The sequence below is a fragment of the Clinocottus analis genome, unplaced genomic scaffold (assembly GCF_023055335.1).
Source record: "Clinocottus analis isolate CAN_PGR_092001 unplaced genomic scaffold, fCliAna1.0.p SCAF_10, whole genome shotgun sequence".
In the NCBI taxonomy this organism is placed as follows: Eukaryota; Metazoa; Chordata; class Actinopteri; order Perciformes; family Cottidae; genus Clinocottus; species Clinocottus analis.
The window spans coordinates 3,283,621-3,301,968 of NW_027175821.1; the positions used below are offsets into that span (position 1 = coordinate 3,283,621).

Here is an 18,348-nt window from a genome sequence, read left to right on the forward strand (position 1 = left end):
GCTGGAGCCGCCGCGCCGCCTCAAGTTGAGGAGAAGTTGAAGAAGCGGTGCTGGTCCTCGTGGGCACGGCCCGGCCCGGTCCGGTCCGGTTCCCTGGTCCTCCTGCCTGCTGCCCAGCTGCTGCCTCCTCCTCTCGGCGCGTCTCTGCGGCTGCACGCGCTGACATGAGGAGCAGGAGGACCGGGGGGCTTCATTAAGGGGCCGCTTCTCCCCGTCACGTGATCAAAGGGAGGGGGATCTCCGCGCGTGCCTCGTAGAGAGGTGCCGGCACCTCTCTACGTGCACGCGCGGAGACTTCAACAGGAGTCACTTTCACAGAAAGAAGGAAGCCGAGAAAAAGACGCGTCTGTCCGGGGACGATGCGCGAGCGGCGCTGTGGAGGTATGCGCGCGCGCGTGTGTGTGTGTGTGTGTGTGTGTGTGTGTGTGTGTGTGTGTGTGTGTGTGTGTGTGTGTGTGAGACTGCTTCGTTTCTGTCTCAATGAACAACTCGTGCACTGAAGATAAAAGAATAATTCCTATTTCATTCAGACTCTTCGGCTTCTCGTTTAGGAATAATAATAATAATAATAATAATAATAATAATAATAATAATAATGGTAATAATAATAATGATAATAGTAATAATAATAGTAATAATAATACCATTTGGAACGAGAGGCTTTGAATGTCTCTTTTAAAAGAAGAAGCACTTTTATGATTTATTACCAGAGTTTAAATTATTATAAATCATATCTGTAAAATAAAGTCTGCATTTTATTTTCCAAATGTAGTTTTCAAAACTTTAGGTTATTATTGTTTTAATAATATTGTAAATGTTTCCATAAGCACACGTGAGACGCACGCGCACAGGAGAGTTAATTATGAGTTATGATTCTAATAATTATAATATTTTAAAAAAACAGTATACCAAAACCGCTAGAACACTTCTAAGAATAAATATTACTATTACTGTTATGATAATGAATCAATACATACAAAATAATATTTGGAGATGTATTGACTTCTTTATGATTTTTTAAAAATATGATCACACAATAATACATAACGTGTCTTAATAAGTCATGTTGGGCTGATTGGTTCATTAACAATCAATATTCAATAAACATAGTCATACATTATGATGATGGTTGAAAGCAGATGATGTTTATCAGAACCATTTATCGTATGTTTTCACATAAAAGGAAGAAACATTTTATATTTTACAACATTCAACATTTAACAATTAACATTTTACAACATTTAACAATTAACATTCAACAACATTTAACAATTAACAGTTAACAATAAACATTCTACAATAACATTTAACATTTAACAATAAACATTTATTAATAAACATTTAACAATAAACATTTTACAATAAACATTTAACATTTAACAATAAACATTTCTTAATAAACATTTAAGATTCAACATTTAACAATAAACATTTAACAATGAACATTCAACACGAAACATTTATTGTTTAACATTTAAAATTTATTGTTTAACATTTAACACGAAACATTTACCAATAAACATTTAACAATAAATGGGAGCATTATTAAATTATTGAATGCAGTTGTTGTGTTTTTTTTTTATGAGATTAAATTAATGATGTTTGAGCTTTAGAGCGCTGAGGGGGCGGGGCTAATGGGCGGGGCTGAGAGGGCGGAGCCAACAGACACACATCTGACCTTTGACCCATGAGCCGTGAGCTGATCAGGATGCTGAGACATGCACAAGTTATTATTATTATAATCATTATTATTATCATATTATTATTTTTATGATCATATTGTTATTATCATCATTATTATTATCTTTTTTATTATTATTATATTTTATTATAAACTCCCGAAATGAATCTCCCTTCTCTTGTTACCATGGAAATTATTTTATTTTGAATAATTCAGAAAGACGTTTGTGTTGCTTTTAATTAATTATTAATTATGAAGTTATTACTGTTTTTGTCTTAAAGTTGTATGAAGAAATTACATTTATTATGATAAGACCTTTCAAGATATAATACTAATTAAAAATGAATAATGAAACAAACAAAATACATATTAACATTTCTTCACTAAATTGGATGATAAAGCAAGAAGTGAAATTAGTATAATACACATAATGATGTAATCGTATAGTAATATAAATTATTATTATATTGTGAATGTATTTTACAGCTCATTTCTAAAATCTATGCATTAAAATATAGTAACTAAAATAATAACAATGAGAACCAAAATAACAAAACTATTGTTAGTTATTTCTGTTTTAGTTAGTGTGTGTGTGTGTGTGTGTGTGTGTGTGTGTGTGTGTGTGTGTGTGTGTGTGTGTGTGTGTGTGTGTGTGTTAAAATGCAGAATAGCAGTAGTGGCATTGGTGCTTCAGCACGCTCCTCATCATCCCCCGACACTTCAGCCGACCCCCAGTTACTAAGGAGGGAGACCACACACACACACACACACACACACACACACACACACACACACACACACATACACACACACACACACACACACACACACACACACAAACAGTAACACACACACACATGCAAGCACTCTAACACACACACTAACGCGCACACACAGACACACACAAACACACACACAAGAACCTGAAGGCCATAGCTCATACAGGAAGTAAACATGAAGGCCATAGCTCATACAGGAAGTAAACATGAAGGACAGAGCTCATACAGGAAGTAGACCTGAAGGCCATAGCTCATACAGGAAGTAGACCTGAAGGCCATAGCTCATACAGGAAGTAAACATGAAGGACAGAGCTCATACAGGAAGTAAACATGAAGGACAGAGCTCATACAGGAAGTAAACATGAAGGCCATAGCTCATACAGGAAGCAAACATGAAGGCCATAGCTCATACAGGAAGTAAACATGAAGGCCATAGCTCATACAGGAAGTAGACCTGAAGGCCATAGCTCATACAGGAAGTAAACATGAAGGCCATAGCTCATACAGGAAGTAAACATGAAGGCCATAGCTCATACAGGAAGTAAACATGAAGGCCATAGCTCATACAGGAAGTAAACATGAAGGCCATAGCTCATACAGGAAGTAAACATGAAGGCCATAGCTCATACAGGAAGTAAACATGAAGGCCATAGCTCATACAGGAAGTAAACATGAAGGCCATAGCTCATACAGGAAGTAAACATGAAGGCCATAGCTCATACAGGAAGCAAACATGAAGGGCATGAACATGTGTGTGTTTCCTCTGTTCCACAGTTAAATATTCCTCTGGTGTTGACTCTTCCTGCGCCGCCGAGGCTTTAATTTGTGAGGGATTAATGACCCCGCCCCCGCTGGTTAGCCAGACCCTTATTATGAAACAAATGAATGGGTGCCACTGGATGTGTCACGGCCGTTAGCACCCAGCACGCCATCTACCCATAACCCCCCTCTGCTGATGGATCAGCAGGAGGAGAGAAGCAGTGGGACCGGTTACACAGGACCAGTTATACGCATATCATTACATGTTTGTATGAATCAGGAGCCGGTCGCCGAACAGGAAGAAGAGCTGACGAAGAGCTCTGTGCTTATTAACCCTCTTCGTCGCTGGTCGTGCTTCAGGGACACTTCACACAGAAAACACTTTCTGGCAGATGTGTTCTCTTTTTTTCCAGTTGTTTGACAGTTGTCTCTCTTCTCGTCCTCTTCATTGAACGTGACTCCTTCTGTGCACATCAATGTTCACATTGCAAAGCCCTCTGACGATAATTTGTGATTTCCTTCATGAGTTATGTATTTGTCTCTCCGGCTGAAGCTCGCGAAGGTATCCACGTCTCCAATCGACTCATAAATGTCCACAGTGGAAGTGAAGGTGGTCGGCTCCGCTCCGGTGGCTCTCTGTGTTCACGAGTCCATTACTTCAATTAAACCGCTGATTAAGCAAACTGGTTGCTAATTAGTAAGCGAGCGGCTAATTAGGGAGGAGATTAGCGTCTGTGAAGAGCAGCCAATGAGGAGCCGGCACTCGTTAAGAGATGATGACTCCACTAGGCTGCCGACACACACAGACACACACACACACACACACACAAAGGGTTAATTGAAGTAAAACACAAACTAGGTGAACAGTGGTGTGGAGTCAGTGTTTCAGTGGTGGAGTGTGTGTGTGTGTGTGTGTGTGTGTGTGTGTGTGTGTGTGTGTGTGTGTGAGTGTAATGTTTTGTAATGTTGGACCATGATCTTGAACACAAAGCTAAACGGGTGTCTCAGGATGGAGAGCGGCACCAGAGGAACTTTTAAGAGAGTGACACTAATTAGCACAAGTGTCCCCACTCACCTGATGACCCTCTGCATACATATTTATATACACACATATTTATATACATATATATTTACATACATACGTACAATGTATGTACATAAGCATGCGTGTATATATGTATGTCTGCATGTCATACAAACATACATACATACACGCTTATATACATACATGCTTATACACATGCATATGTGTGTGTGTGTGTGTGTGTGTGTGTGTGTGTGTGTGGCTGCCAGTGGAGTGCATCGCTCTATGAATATCTCGTCACTTGCGATCACACTCCATAACGTTTGGTCCGGGGCCTAATTATTCCATTTGCTCGGACCGGAATGCCATTTAGATGAAAGGTAATTCAGTGTGGTATAACTCAATTAAATTTCTCCTGACTGGGATTTATGGAACATCAATAGCTCCTCAGTGGGACCAATGGGAATGCTGCTTATTTATCCCCAAGTCCTCCTGATGTTGCATTTCTGCAGCTCAATTAAATACACGAGCAATGAGAATGTTTCACCGTCTGTAATGAGAGAAGACAGGATGGCCCTCCTCCACCGCTGGTTATTAGCGGGGAGCTCAGCACTCATTAGCTTTCAAATGAACTTCTGGAAGTGGAAGCAAGTGTCCTCTGATTGGGCCTCTCTCCATAAAACATGTGGTGACACACAGACTTCACATGTTTACGTCAACCCATACTTTAAACTACACAAAGTTCAGTGTGTGTGGGAAAGCATCGATACCTTTTAGTTTGAAACGTCAAGAACACAAAACCAAGACACCAGGGAAGGGGAAGTATTTACATTCTTAGGTAGGTAGACGGGTAGGTAGGTAGACAGACAGGTAGGAAGGTAGACAGACAGACAGGTAGACAGACAGACATTCACAGATCTTTCTTTGTTTTTTCATTGCAGCATTGATTTGTTGATCGCTGTCAGAATGTAGAGAAAATATAAGAAAGTATGTTTATTAAGTGAACAGGAACTCTCTCAGCCCATTGGCTGATTGTCTTTATGGCCAGAAGAGAAGATGGGACCAGTTGGCCCAGTTGGACCAGTTGGACCAGTTGGCCCAGTTGGGTCAGTTGGACTAGTTGGCCCAGTTGGACTAGTTGGCCCAGTTGGGTCAGTTGGCCCAGTTGGACCAGTTGGCTCAGTTGGCTCAGTTGGCCCAGTTGGACTAGTTAGCCCAGTTGGCCCAGTTGGCTCAGTTGGCCCAGTTGGACTAGTTGGCCCAGTTGGCCCAGTTGGACCAGTTGGCCCAGTTGGCCCAGTTGGACTAGTTGGACTAGTTGGCCCAGTTGGACCAGTGTAAGTCTGGAGCTCCTCCCAGTGCAGCACACAGACAGCTGTAGTAGTGAGTGACAGTCTGGAGCTCTCAAGTCCTCCGCAGATAAAAGCCGTTTGGCATCTGGGCGCCGCCATCACGCCGCCTCTGGTGACGATACTATGAATATTTAATTAATAATTAGTCATGTAATTCCTCCTCAGGAGTTATTATCCCTCAAACTGGTTGGCGAATATAATTATTAGCAGCTTTTTTGTTTCCACGGCCCCCTCATTACTGTCAGGATTGATGTAACATAAACTTCATTAAAAATTAAAGTGGGATTCTTTAATTACGAGGCCGCCCTCACCGAAGCCAGAATTAGCCAACTCAGTGATGTGCAAATGAGAGCATTATTTAAGAAACATGCTGGAAGTAGTTATGCTAATCCGCCGGGGTTCACAGTGGCAGACCTTTCCTCTCGCGGTTGCATATTCATTAAATGCACTATGCAAATTTAATGTAGCAGCCTTAGTAATGCCTTGTTAATTTATTCAGATTTATTGAGTAAGACTTGTAGAAAGTACCCATTTAATTAGCCTATCTCCTCGGATGGCGGGCGGTGATAGCTGAGCTTTTTAAAAAGAAAAAAAAAGAGGAAACATCAGAGTGTCGTGTTTTTAAAGAGATGTTAGCTGCACTTATGGGGACGCTCAGACAGAAATCACTTCAGCGGTTCCCAGAAGGAGGAGGACACGTCCGCCGTCTGGGCCCACCCACGCACACGGCCCACAATGCAACGGTGAAACGAGAGCAAGGTTTCTTTTACTCTTCTCCTCACGAGGTTGACCAAAGAAAATGTTTCGTGTGTCATGTTCAGATGAGCAGAAGAAGATAAAAACTCTTCAGGTTAAACAGGTGTTTTATATCTTTCGTGAGAGACTCGACAACGGGGGTGGGAATCAGAGTGTTATAATTATATTATGTGTATTAATAATAATAATAATAATAATAATAATATATTTTAAAAGGAGGAGATACATATGTTCAATCAAAGGCAGTATGTCTTAATTGCCAAGAAACTGTTGTGATTCAAAGAAAACAACATCAGCCACCACTTTTCCACCAAGCGGGCTAATGCTGCGTTCACAACAAAAGTGTTGCAAATTTGACTTGCAAGTAGATTACATGCAAAGTCAATGCAGACACCAATGGTTGCAAAAAAACTAAGTTTCGGCCTGGTGGCACAAATGGCGCCTTTGACACGTGACGTCAGCCAATCAGCGTTGAGAAGCTTCTAAAGAACTAAAAAGCAACAATGCGTGATTCATCTTTTCTGGTCCGGATCAAATCAAACAAACTACAGGTGTGAAGATAACCCGGGACTGTCGCCTGACCCCCTAACCTCTAACCCTGACCCCTAACCCCAGACCCCCTAACCTCTAACCCCAGACCCCTAACCCCAGACCCCCTAACCTCTAACCCCAGACCCCTAACCCTAACCCTAGTCCTTTTAAACAAACACAACCCGCAGACAGAGATGACAGTATTGTTAGGTTCTACGTGTTGGTGCTGTTGTATTGACTGTGTTCTCCTCCGCTTTTAAAATGAACTTTCATCTTCTAAACCTAAAAGGACCTCCGTTCCCGTCTGGTCTTGATTGGTATTGGAGTCCTTCAAGAGTCTGTCTGCTCATAGGTTATGAAGTGTTTCTGGTTCGTGATCCCGCTCACAGCTTACTCACCTTTACCTGTACCTGTGCGGCTCTGCGGCTGATCTCAGGAGTATTTACTCTGAAAACCAGAAGCTTTGTGTTCGTGTGGTCTCACATACCGACACGTCCTCTGCCGCTCGTCCCCGATGGCGTTCTGGGGAAACAGATTGGGGAATCAGTGAATTAAACCCACAGATAACCTGCAGGAGATCCCGGGAGAGACCGAGTTGTCTGGGAGAGAAATGGAATAACGGACTTCTTTCAGATCAAGATGTGCTGTGGTGGAGCCGGGCTCACACATAAATGCTCCGTAATACCGGGTCGGCTGATTGCTTCGCTCTCCAGATGATGTCAAAGCAGGCGGCGCGGTCGAGGGCCCTTATCACGGCGGTGTGTTCGCTTGCAGACGAGTCCCGTAAAGCCCAGCTCTATTATCAGCTGAGTCTGGAGGAAGAAGGCCGGCGGCTCACAGAGTAATAGCACATTACATTCCTAATGTTTCTGACACACAAGACGCTCCTTCTACCATTCTCCCGTGATCTCTCGACAAGCTTTTAGTTTCCCGGTGTTGTTTTGTCACACCGCCTCGTCCTCCCTCGATGGTTCAGCTCGGACTCGCAGCGCCACATTCATCAAACCAGAGCGCGGCGGCGAGGAGGGACAGTCGTTAGGGAGGATGAATCTGTCGTATTTACTCCTCTGTTATGCAATAATAAAGATAGAAGATGGTGCGGGACAAAAGAAATAATGTTCTTTACACAGCACAGTCAGAGCGGCTGTTGGCTGTGAGGAAGTAAAGTCTGTTGAGATGACACTAAATAAATACATATATATATATATATATATATATATATATATATATATATATATATATATATATATATATATATATATATATATATACAGATATAATATATATTATATACAGACAGCTTGTGATCATATCAGATATAAGGAGATGAATATTATTAGAAGTTTATAATGAATCAGTTTCATTGTGAAAGAACATGAAGTTTTGTCTTTGCAAACTTCATGTTCCTCGCTGGTGACTAAATAAATACAAGCTGCCTAATAAATACGGATTCAATTATCGAAAGATTAGCTTGTGATGTTGTTTTGCTGTTAACTTTGCTTTAGACGCAGAGTGCTAATTAAACATCACAAACACAGGAAACTGCTACATGTGTGGAAAGTCTTTTCTGGGTTTAAGCAGCACACATTCAATTAATTCAAAGGAAACTTCAATGAAAACAACCTGAGCCTCTAATCCGCCCATCAGAGGAGGATCCTGAGAGCCCGCTTTCTTTACAGACCCTGAACGCAGCGCGGCTACTTGGACTAACAGCTTATCGGCGGCGGCTTCACTCTGATTAAAAGTTTCTCACGTTTCTCATCAGCTGCTGCTCTTCAGTAGAGCTCCGTGTGCGATGGCCGACAGGAAGCCGGGGTTCCTTTAGGCAAGAGGTAGTTGTAAAGAAACCAAGACCCCATATTTCCTGAATCTTGACCTCTGCTCGGTCTCAACCAGCTGTATTGTGGTTCTGCTGATTGTTCTCACGTTCCTGGATCCGGACTCAACCTGGACTTCCCAGATCAGAGCTCGTGCCATCAACGGCTTCATGCATCAGCAGATGAATCGGGCAGAAACCATGAATACAGAAGGAGCTCCTGCAGGAGATCTGTGACTCATTGTTTGACTTCATTTGATGTATTTCTGTTGACTGCAGCGTCACAGTGTGATCAGCAAACACACAGCAGCTTCTCTGTTTACTGTAAAGTTGTGAAAAGGGTACTTTTGTCATCATTCTTCCTCTTCCCAATCTCCAGAAGCTGCTCGTGTTTGATGTCTTTTTGCAGCTATAAAGCAAAATAAGTGCGAGTGGATGCAGAATCAAGATGAATGCTGAGCGCAGACAGACGGCGGCTGATGGAAAGTCGGCGGGAGGCCACTCCATCTTAACATGGTCGTCCTGTGTCTTATGATATCTTATCATTAGTTTCCCTGACAGTGATGGAGCAGCAGCCGGCGCCCCCTCAGCGCCGCCAGCCGTGGATAAAAGTAACCTTCTTTCCATAATAATGGCCATTCGTCACTTCCTTAACTGTCAGAGGACGAGGGCCGCAAACAAAGTGGGATTTAACAAGATGTGTGTGTGTGGGGACAATCTGCCACATTACTGCTGTGATGTGTTCAGGGAACGTGGGACCACAACACAGCGATGGAATCAAATGGACCCCTTGGTTGCTCAATACGATGGGAAGGAAGTTCTCCATTATCCTGCTGCCACAAAGCCCTGAAGACAAGATGCTCACAAACTTATTTCAAAGGAGGAAGAAGCTGTGAGACGAGTGGCGTTCACTGAACCAACCACTCGGGTTCATTCATCCCACAGAGCTCATTTTATTCTCTGTCAAATAACACTGCTGTCTTTAAGGTGGCTCCGGACAAACACGTTACACCGGTTGCTCTAAAAGTGTTCATGGTGGCGAAGATTGCAAACAGGAATAAATGTCGCACAGAAATAATTGTGTTGAATCCAAAGTGGGCAGAAAGTAGAAGTTCCAAGGGGAAGTTGATCAGATCCCAATACCAGTCTGATGCAGCCTGAAAACAGCTGATTACCGATCTGACGCAGCGTCATCATATTATGTTTTAGCTCATTGAGCTGCAACCTGTCATCATGCTGCAGACTCGCACCTTTCTTTTCCTCAGGCGACATTGTGAGCAACATGGAGAGCAGAGGACGTTTCCATTGACTTCCTCCATGATGCCTTTGTGGTCTGTTCAGTAATAATGAGCATAAACATTCACAATGTGTATGACTGTAATCTTGCCAAATGTATTTAGATAATACATTTGACAAGATATATATATCCATGCAATCACAACTATGTGTATATATATATATATATATATATATATATATATATATATATATATATATATATATATATATATATATATATATATATATATAGTTGGGTGTTATCAGCATAGCGATGGTAGGAAAAGCCATGCGTTCGAATGACAGAAAGAGAGAGTTGGTGTACAGAGAGAAGAGGAGAGGACCCAGGACGGAGCCCTGAGGTACCCCAGTAGTCAGAGGACCCAGGACTGAGCCCTGAGGGACCCCAGTAGTCAGAGGACCCAGGACTGAGCCCTGAGGGACCCCAGTAGTCAGAGGACCCAGGACTGAGTCCTGAGGGACCCCAGTAGTGAGAGGACCCAGGACTGAGCCCTGAGGGACCCCAGTAGTCAGAGGACCCAGGACTGAGCCCTGAGGGACCCCAGTAGTGAGAGGACAAAGTTCAGACACAGATCCTCTCCAAGTTACTGTCTGTGCTTCTGCCTGTATTAAATGTCGAGTCTTTTTGAGGACTTTGATAAGTGCTATATAATAAATAAAACAACCTATGAGACATCAGCAAGCAGGTGAATGGTCATCTTACCCCTGATGTGAGTAGTGGTGAAATGACAAACAATAGTAAAACCTCTAAAATAGTGAGGAAATAAACGTCAATGTTTTATTGCTTAACTTACTTTAATTGTTTAATTATTGCTTATTTGATATGTTTCCATGTAGAAAATGATCAGTCACACTGAAGTGTGTGTGTGTGTGTGTGTGTGTGTGTGTGTGTGTGTGTGTGTGTGTGTGTGTGTGTGTGACAAATAGCAGGTTAATAACGGCCTCAGTGTCACTGACGTTTCACTCGATACAGTATTGGCGTTCCAGTTAAGCCAACAAATGAGTAGATTATCGTCAGCTCCTGTCAGTGAACACATCGTTTAGAGCGTCCATCTTGCACGCAGCACACACATACCTCAGCATGTTTATCTTGTTACTCTTTGTTTTCACTGCTTTATAACAAGATAAAACCACAGATGTGTTCTGGCAGCAGCCCTGAAACAGTACGTCAAAGTCAGGTAAAGCTATCAGCCGACTGAGGAACGTAAATAATCTGAAACTCTTCTCCTCAGAGAGCGCTGAGGGAACCAGATCTTCAAGGTTAAAAATGCCGTCCACATAGCTCATAACATTTCTACACAGCAGAGATTACAGCAAGAAATGAAGGGGAATGGACTCCAAAGGGTCCGACTTTGACCCGTGCAAAACTGTGGAGGTTGGGGAGTTTGTCTGCCGTCCATGCTGACTCGCTAACCAATCAGACGCTTCCTGTGCTCCCGTGTGTACGAGTCTCAGATGTCTATGCTGACTCTTTAACCAATAAGACGCTTCCTGTGCTCCCATGTGTACGAGTCTCAGCCCGTCTCTGAGCGCCGCTTCAGATAAAGACGGATAGGGCGAGTCTGATGACATGTCTGCTGCAGACCACAGTTCAATGAGAGCACTCGCTCAACACGACGGGCGTGACCATCATCACACTTGACTGTCCACTAGATTTACGTGAGATGCATCTACATAAAGAGCAGCCGGAGCAGAGAGAACGAGGTCCACTGTTTGTGTTCTGGCTCTCAGGTGTAAGGACAGAACAGAATTGATTTGAATATTTGTTGAGTGTGAAATTAACTCTAGATGATCATAACTTTACATTATCAAGACCACGATTGAAACACTTCAATGATGACACAAGCTGTGTGTGATGAACATCCATCACTGACAGTGTTGATGCTCCCTGAGTTTACCACATTTATACAGGCTTGAAGGATATTCCATATTCAAGGAGGAAGCATATACAACTGGAAACTTGAAATGAAAACAATAAATAACAAGAATGTGTGTCGAACGACAGAAGCGATAACCCCGTTTAACCATATTTGAGTATTGATTTGAGGAGTGTCATGGCTGTGATGACAGGCATTGTCTTTCCATAAATGAGAGAAAACCATCCCACATTTGGGTTACTAGTGGGCAGTTCTCAAACAAAGATGCTACAGTAGATTTCATATACTGACTTTATCATGGTCTATTGAACAATAGCCATTCTGTTTCATAAAGAGAAGGGCCATCTAATCCCGCACAGTGCTTCCAAAACAGATTCCACCTTAATGCGCATCATCCGCTCTGCTGAGAGGCTGCAATCTGCATCCATGACTTGTTGGCCTCCAGGACCCTGAAGCGAGCCTCCAGGACCCGGAAGCGGGTCTCCAGGACTAGGCCTCCTTCAAGACCAAGACCGAGAGACTGTAGAGACTGTACAGACTACAGACCTACAGACTGTACAGTCTGTACAGTCTGTAGAGCCTAACAGCACTCTGAGGCCCAACAGGTCAGTGGACTCAGCTCCACACCGGCTGTTATCGGCCAAATGAAGGCAGACAGCTGTGTATGTAGGGGGATCTTTCCTCATCATGTTTGGAGGACAGTAACACTCATAGATTCCAGTATAAGGTGAAGCCTGTTAGAACTAATGGATCTGTAGTTTGTTGGCTACTTGTACTTTTACTGCTTATACTATTGTACTTCTTAATTGTTAATCATTTGATATTCTTACTGAGGGTTGTGGGTGTCTTCCACCACTGATTAAAGGAACATTATTACATTTATTCTTGTTTAAATTAGCCTGGTAGCTTTCCATGGAAATGGCCTGTAAGATGAAAGTGTGGCTGTCGCGGCTCCACACTGACTGAGCAGTGACAGAAGAGATTAATTCCTCCGACTGCAGACTACAGCTCATGCTGCTCTTTCATTAGTCTTTAGGGCCATTTGACTCCAAACTCAGAGTAAGCAGAGAGGATTAACACAGGCCTCGCTGCCTCGCCGTGATGGATGCCTCACATTACATTCATAAAATACTTGGAGAGGTCGCTCGTGTCATGTATGAAGAAAGACGTACAGCACCAGTTATCGCAGGCGGGAAAAGTGAGTGTGCAGTGGAGTCACTGCTCTCACGGAGACGAAAGCCAAGCAGACCGGAGAAGGAAGTTCATATGTAATTCGCTGAGGTTTGTTAGGCAACCACGACTCAAACGAGAAAGAAACACAGCTGAGCGAATATTTACAGATATTGAGTCAGGGTGATGACGTGAGCCTCAACGGATTGATGGCGATAAACTGATGCAGGACTCTGTTTAAACTTCAGCAGTCTCATACATTGAGTCGAACATGAAGGTGGAGTTGTAGTAGCAGCGAGTCCTGGTCCATGTCAAACCAGGTTTTGGATGCAGATCTGTTGGGCGCTAACACTGGTCGGCATCATCCGTGCTTCACAAGACGTTTTTGAGTGTGATTCAACAGCGTGGCACCAACATGTTAATCCTTCAAAGGACTATATTGATATTGTTCTTTATTCCCATGTGACTATTAAGCACCTGGGATCAGAGTAAGTTTAGGTTCTGTTACTTAACTTATTGTTTTGTTATGCACCTTCATAACAAATGAAATCCACAAACAAACAAGTGGAGGCAAGAGGAAGTTCATCAGGTGCCTCTGAGCTTCATATTCATGAGCTCATTATCATAATCAGACCTCGTCACAGCTGTTGAAGCTCCGCACATTGTTTTCTGTTTGTCAGCTCAAAACATCAAACATCCTCCCACACGCAAACTTTCTTTCCTTATATATATATATATATATATATATATATATATATATATATATATATATATATATATATATATATATATATATATCCCTCCAAACTCGCGCTTCCTTGAGAATCATTTCACTTTTTGTTTAGGCCACACCTCCTCGCCTGTAATTGCAGATCGCCGCTTTGCCTCATTTGGTTCAGCGTGGAGACAGAGCAGGGTCAGATGTCAGAGGTCAAAAGTCAGAGGTCAGCCAAGCGGCTGCTAAACAGATCTGTTCATTAGCAAACAGCCGCTTACAACATTCAGCGACAGCATCCATCACACAGAAAAGCTTCAGCAGCAGCTTGAACCGCTGCCTCAGATGCAGAGGAGGACGTTTTACTTCAGTAAAAGTAACAATAGTATAACACGGTGTAGAAGTACTGCCTTGCAAGGAAAGGTACTTTCACTTTGCTCGATGACAGCCTGAATGTTCATCATGTTGTCATATTAGAGTCAGCCTTCAAAAGATGACTATCAGCATGAAACTTACGCATAAAGTTATTAACATGGACTACTTTCCCTGTATTAAACAAGGCTTATAAATGAAAACATTTGGTGAATTTAGGAGAAATCTACAGAAGCAACAAGACAAAGAAGTCCAAAGAATACCTGAATGTGTTCTCCTCTCGTCTGAAAGAAGACCTGTCGAGTGATTATTGAGGGTTAATCTTTATTCTTGTATAAGTCTCATCTTAATCTAAAATAAAATTATTCATAAAATGATTAGTTAAGTGTTAAGTAACTAAAGTTGTTAGATAAATATAGTCATAAAAGTCATATATTTCCTTTTGAGATGTTGTGAAGTAGAAGTATGAGGTAGCAGAAAATATATGGTACTCAAGTGAAGTACAAGTACATCTGGGTAAATGTACTTGTACTTGACTCGACGACACTAGAAGCTAAACCAGCAAGACTTCTCCAGAGGAAGATATCAGTTTGGATGTTTTTCTGTCTGGTGTTGTGCTGCCATCTACTGGACTCATTTTGAAATCACTCCTTAATGTGCAACATCAGAACTGCCACTGAGCAAATACATATTCTTAAATTGTGTTTGTGTCCATACATGACTGTTAATGAAAGTTTATTAAAAACAAGTTTAGGTCATAATTCCAATAATAAACCAGTGATTAATGAGATAAACATATCGTAGTACCTCATTCTGTAAGCATGCAGCACACAGCGCTGTGCTAGCAGTTTACAGACTTACGCTTATGTTTTATTGAACATTTAATAAATAACTATTTTAAAGGATTCTATTATTCAATATGTTTCTAAAAAAAATCTTGCTCTGGAGTGTGTCTGGATGGTGGTCCATGTGTATACTACTCATTATATATTCATGTGTATACTACTCGTATATACCATGTGTATACTACTCATTATATGTACATTATATGTTCATGTGTATACTACTCTATATATATAAATCATGTGTATACTACTCATTACATGTACCATGTGTATACTACTCATTACATGTCCATTAGTGTCCTATTTGTAAAGTATCACTCTTTGTGTGAAGTACAGTCCATTGAATACGTTCACTATCAAGTTGCAATGATGTGGTTTATAAATCTTCATACATCATTATTCCATGACAGAAGAGCAGACGACAGAGTTTTAAATAAAGTTTTTATTAAAGAAGATGCAGCTCAATAACAGCAAACTGAACCCAAACCTCCTGTAAACAGTTAATAAAAAAAATACACACACACACACACACACACACACACACACACACACACACACACACACCCCTGTGACTCTACTGTAATAAATTATATGTACAGTCCAGGTCCATCTGTGACGATCTGACACAAAGAGTCCTCAGTTCAGCGCTGGAGTCTGCAGGGAGAAAACAACATGAACGTTAACTACAGAGAAAATAACATGAACGTTAATTACAGAGAAAATAACATGAACGTTAACTACAGAGAAAACATGAACGTTAACTACAGAGGAGATAAAGTACATATACATATATAAACACAAATATATATACATATATCTGACAAAAAGTAAATTAGTCTTGAATGTTGAACACAGATACCAGAGCATTGCTGGAGTGGGTCAGTATGAAATATGAAACGTAATCTTTTTATACCTATTATTTATCACTTTTGTTTTGGGTAGACTCGCTCTTTCCGTCACAGGCAACAATTTTGACCTTGTCGACCTTCACAAGGTCCGTCACCTCCCTGAACTCCACGTCGTTCAGGACGAAGGTCCACACGTTATCACAGAACCTGTAGGTGTTCAGGGAGCCCTGTGGTAGAAATGCATGATATTATGGTTGAGGCTTAAGATAGAGGGGCAGAGGAGCGTTTAGGCTTGGGTTAGAGAGGCAGAGGGGGGTTTAGGCCCAGGTTAGAGGGGCAGAGAAGGATTTAGGCTTGGGGGTCAGAGGTCAGAGGAGGTGGACTCACCCTGAAATTGACTCTGTTGCGGACTCTGTTGGCGAGCGCTGTGTTGATAGCTTTATCAAACTGGAGGAGGACCTGAAGAGCCAGCTGAGGAGTGATCTGCTGAGTCTGAACACAAGTACGAGATGTTTAACTTCCTCACAGCAGATTATAACAGTGACACGACTAATGACCACATTGATTCATCCACAACACAATATGAGATCTCCGTATGATTTGAAATGTGTTTCATGTAAATCACAAGTATAGAGGAATAAATAAAGTAAACGAAAATAGTGACGTGAGGCAACCCTGACCCTTAATGTTCAGTGTTTCCCCGACTATTACATTCGGGGAGCTAACCCCAACCCCCTAAGGTTCATTATAGAACCAGCAGCTCTATTAGCACAGAGCAGCTCTATCAGCACAGAGCAGCTCTATTAGCACAGAGCAGCTCTATTTGCACAGAGCAGCTCTATTTGCACAGAGCAGCTCTATGAACACAGAGCAGCTCTATGAACACAGAGCAGCTCTATGAACACAGAACGTCCAACGCTCCTCTTGTCATGTGTTCGCGTTACATTCATGAAGATTGCTAATAACTTAAATCAATAAAGAAAATATAAACACAGCGTTCAGAAGCACAGACGTCATCAGATATCATACGTGTTTAGGGCTCCTTGGCTTTAGCTTCAGCTCAGACTTGATGCAGATCTGAGCTGAAGCTAAGTGACGCTGTGAAGCAAAGCTAGCTCCAGTTAGCTCGCAGCTTCGTTCAGCTCGCAGCTTCAGTTAGCTCGCAGCTTCAGTTAGCTCGCAGCTTCAGTTAGCTCGCAGCTTCAGTTAGCTCGCAGCTTCTTCGGCTCGCAGCTTCAGTTAGCTCGTAGTTCCAGCTAAAGTGACGGAGATTCACAGCTGCGCTAGCTCCGAGCTAACATGACCCGGTTCCTGCACGCTGCTGTAAGCTCGCGGTGTGTTTACATATTATCTATATTTAATATCTATATACGTATGTAATCGCTGTGTCACCTGTATGAGCTCGTCCAGACTCTCCTGCAGGCTGTTCCCCAGAGTTGTGTTCCTGTACAGCTGGTACGCCATGATGGAACTGTTCCTTCCCTCAGCTCCTCACCGGAAACAGAGAGAGGGAACTTCCGGTTTAACCTTTAAAAATAAAGATACAGCGCTACTGATACCGGTTTAACGTAAAACAAAAAAGATATGATACTACTTTTTGTGATCACATTTTTATTGATTTTCTAAATTATGCATATAGAGCAAAGATGTGCACAATACATTAAATAAGATAAAATAATCCTTTATTAGTCCCTCTGTGGGGAAATTACAGTGTTACAGCAGCCCTTATTCACAGATCAAGTAATATAAGTAAACAGTAGAACAGTAATAAAAACGAATAAACAGTAAAACTGAAAAAAAAAAAAAAAAAAAAACTGTGTAGAAGTATACAGAAACAATATAGAGATCCCCCATTTACATTTGTATTGACAAGTTTAATGATCTGCTTTCGTTCTCACAAGTCGAAGTGTGTCTGATATGTGGATATGTGTTCTTCGCAGAAAATTAAAAATTAATTAAAATTTATAAAGTAATGAATGATATTAATTTTTGTTTTGATAAAAAATTAAAACAGTTCCCACAGACCCGAACACCATACCAGGGTTCAAAACTGAGTGACGCGTTACCGCCACCAAGTGGTGTGAAGCTGTATCGCAACTGAGCGTCTTTTGGATAACACTTGTAATTCAGTCTTAAATGTATAACCTCTGCAGACATTTTTGTAAAATTTAGGACCTAAAGCATCAGAATCTGCGACAAAAATCACAATAAAACAAAGCCTTGGCCTGTTAGGAAGGAGTTTCAGTCAAAAAAACTGTCGTTCGGTTAAAAAATGGAAAGAATTATGTATTTTATGCCACAAGATTGTCTGAATGGGTCATGCTGGGACTTAAAATTGCCGCGGGAGGATTTCCAAAAGAACTTTGTGCAAGGACCGAGTGTTTTCTGTATCCAGTGTTCTTTCAGACCTTTTCGGAAGAACCCATAATGTCCCTATACCACGCCAAACGCCCAAATTATGCATCCAACCCCGGCCCCTTGACTTCATCTTGCCCGCATCGGTAAAAATGATGACGCAGTGGCA

General features: G+C 41.8%; 1 protein-coding gene across 1 annotated transcript; it reads right to left on the bottom strand.

The window, feature by feature from the left end:
* Positions 1-15,403: 15,403 nt before the first annotated feature.
* On the bottom strand, positions 15,404-17,330 carry gtf2a2 (general transcription factor IIA, 2). The gene is made up of 4 exons (XM_068592883.1): positions 17,217-17,330; positions 16,212-16,316; positions 15,890-16,051; positions 15,404-15,630 (listed from the first exon to the last, which is right to left on the bottom strand). Exons 1-3 carry the CDS (start codon positions 17,286-17,288, stop codon positions 15,893-15,895), a joined length of 336 nt encoding a protein of 111 aa, XP_068448984.1. The 5' UTR covers positions 17,289-17,330; the 3' UTR covers positions 15,404-15,630; positions 15,890-15,892.
* Between the last annotated feature and the right edge of the window lie 1,018 nt (positions 17,331-18,348).

Coding starts and splice junctions, on each gene's coding strand:
- gtf2a2 (XM_068592883.1), bottom strand. CDS start 17,288: ATGGCGTACCAGCTGTACAGGAACACAACTCTGGGGAACAGCCTGCAG. Junction 16,317..17,216: donor GTCTGGACGAGCTCATACAG/GTGACACAGCGA, acceptor ACTTGTGTTCAG/ACTCAGCAGATCACTCCTCA. Junction 16,052..16,211: donor GCAACAGAGTCAATTTCAGG/GTGAGTCCACCT, acceptor TTTCTACCACAG/GGCTCCCTGAACACCTACAG.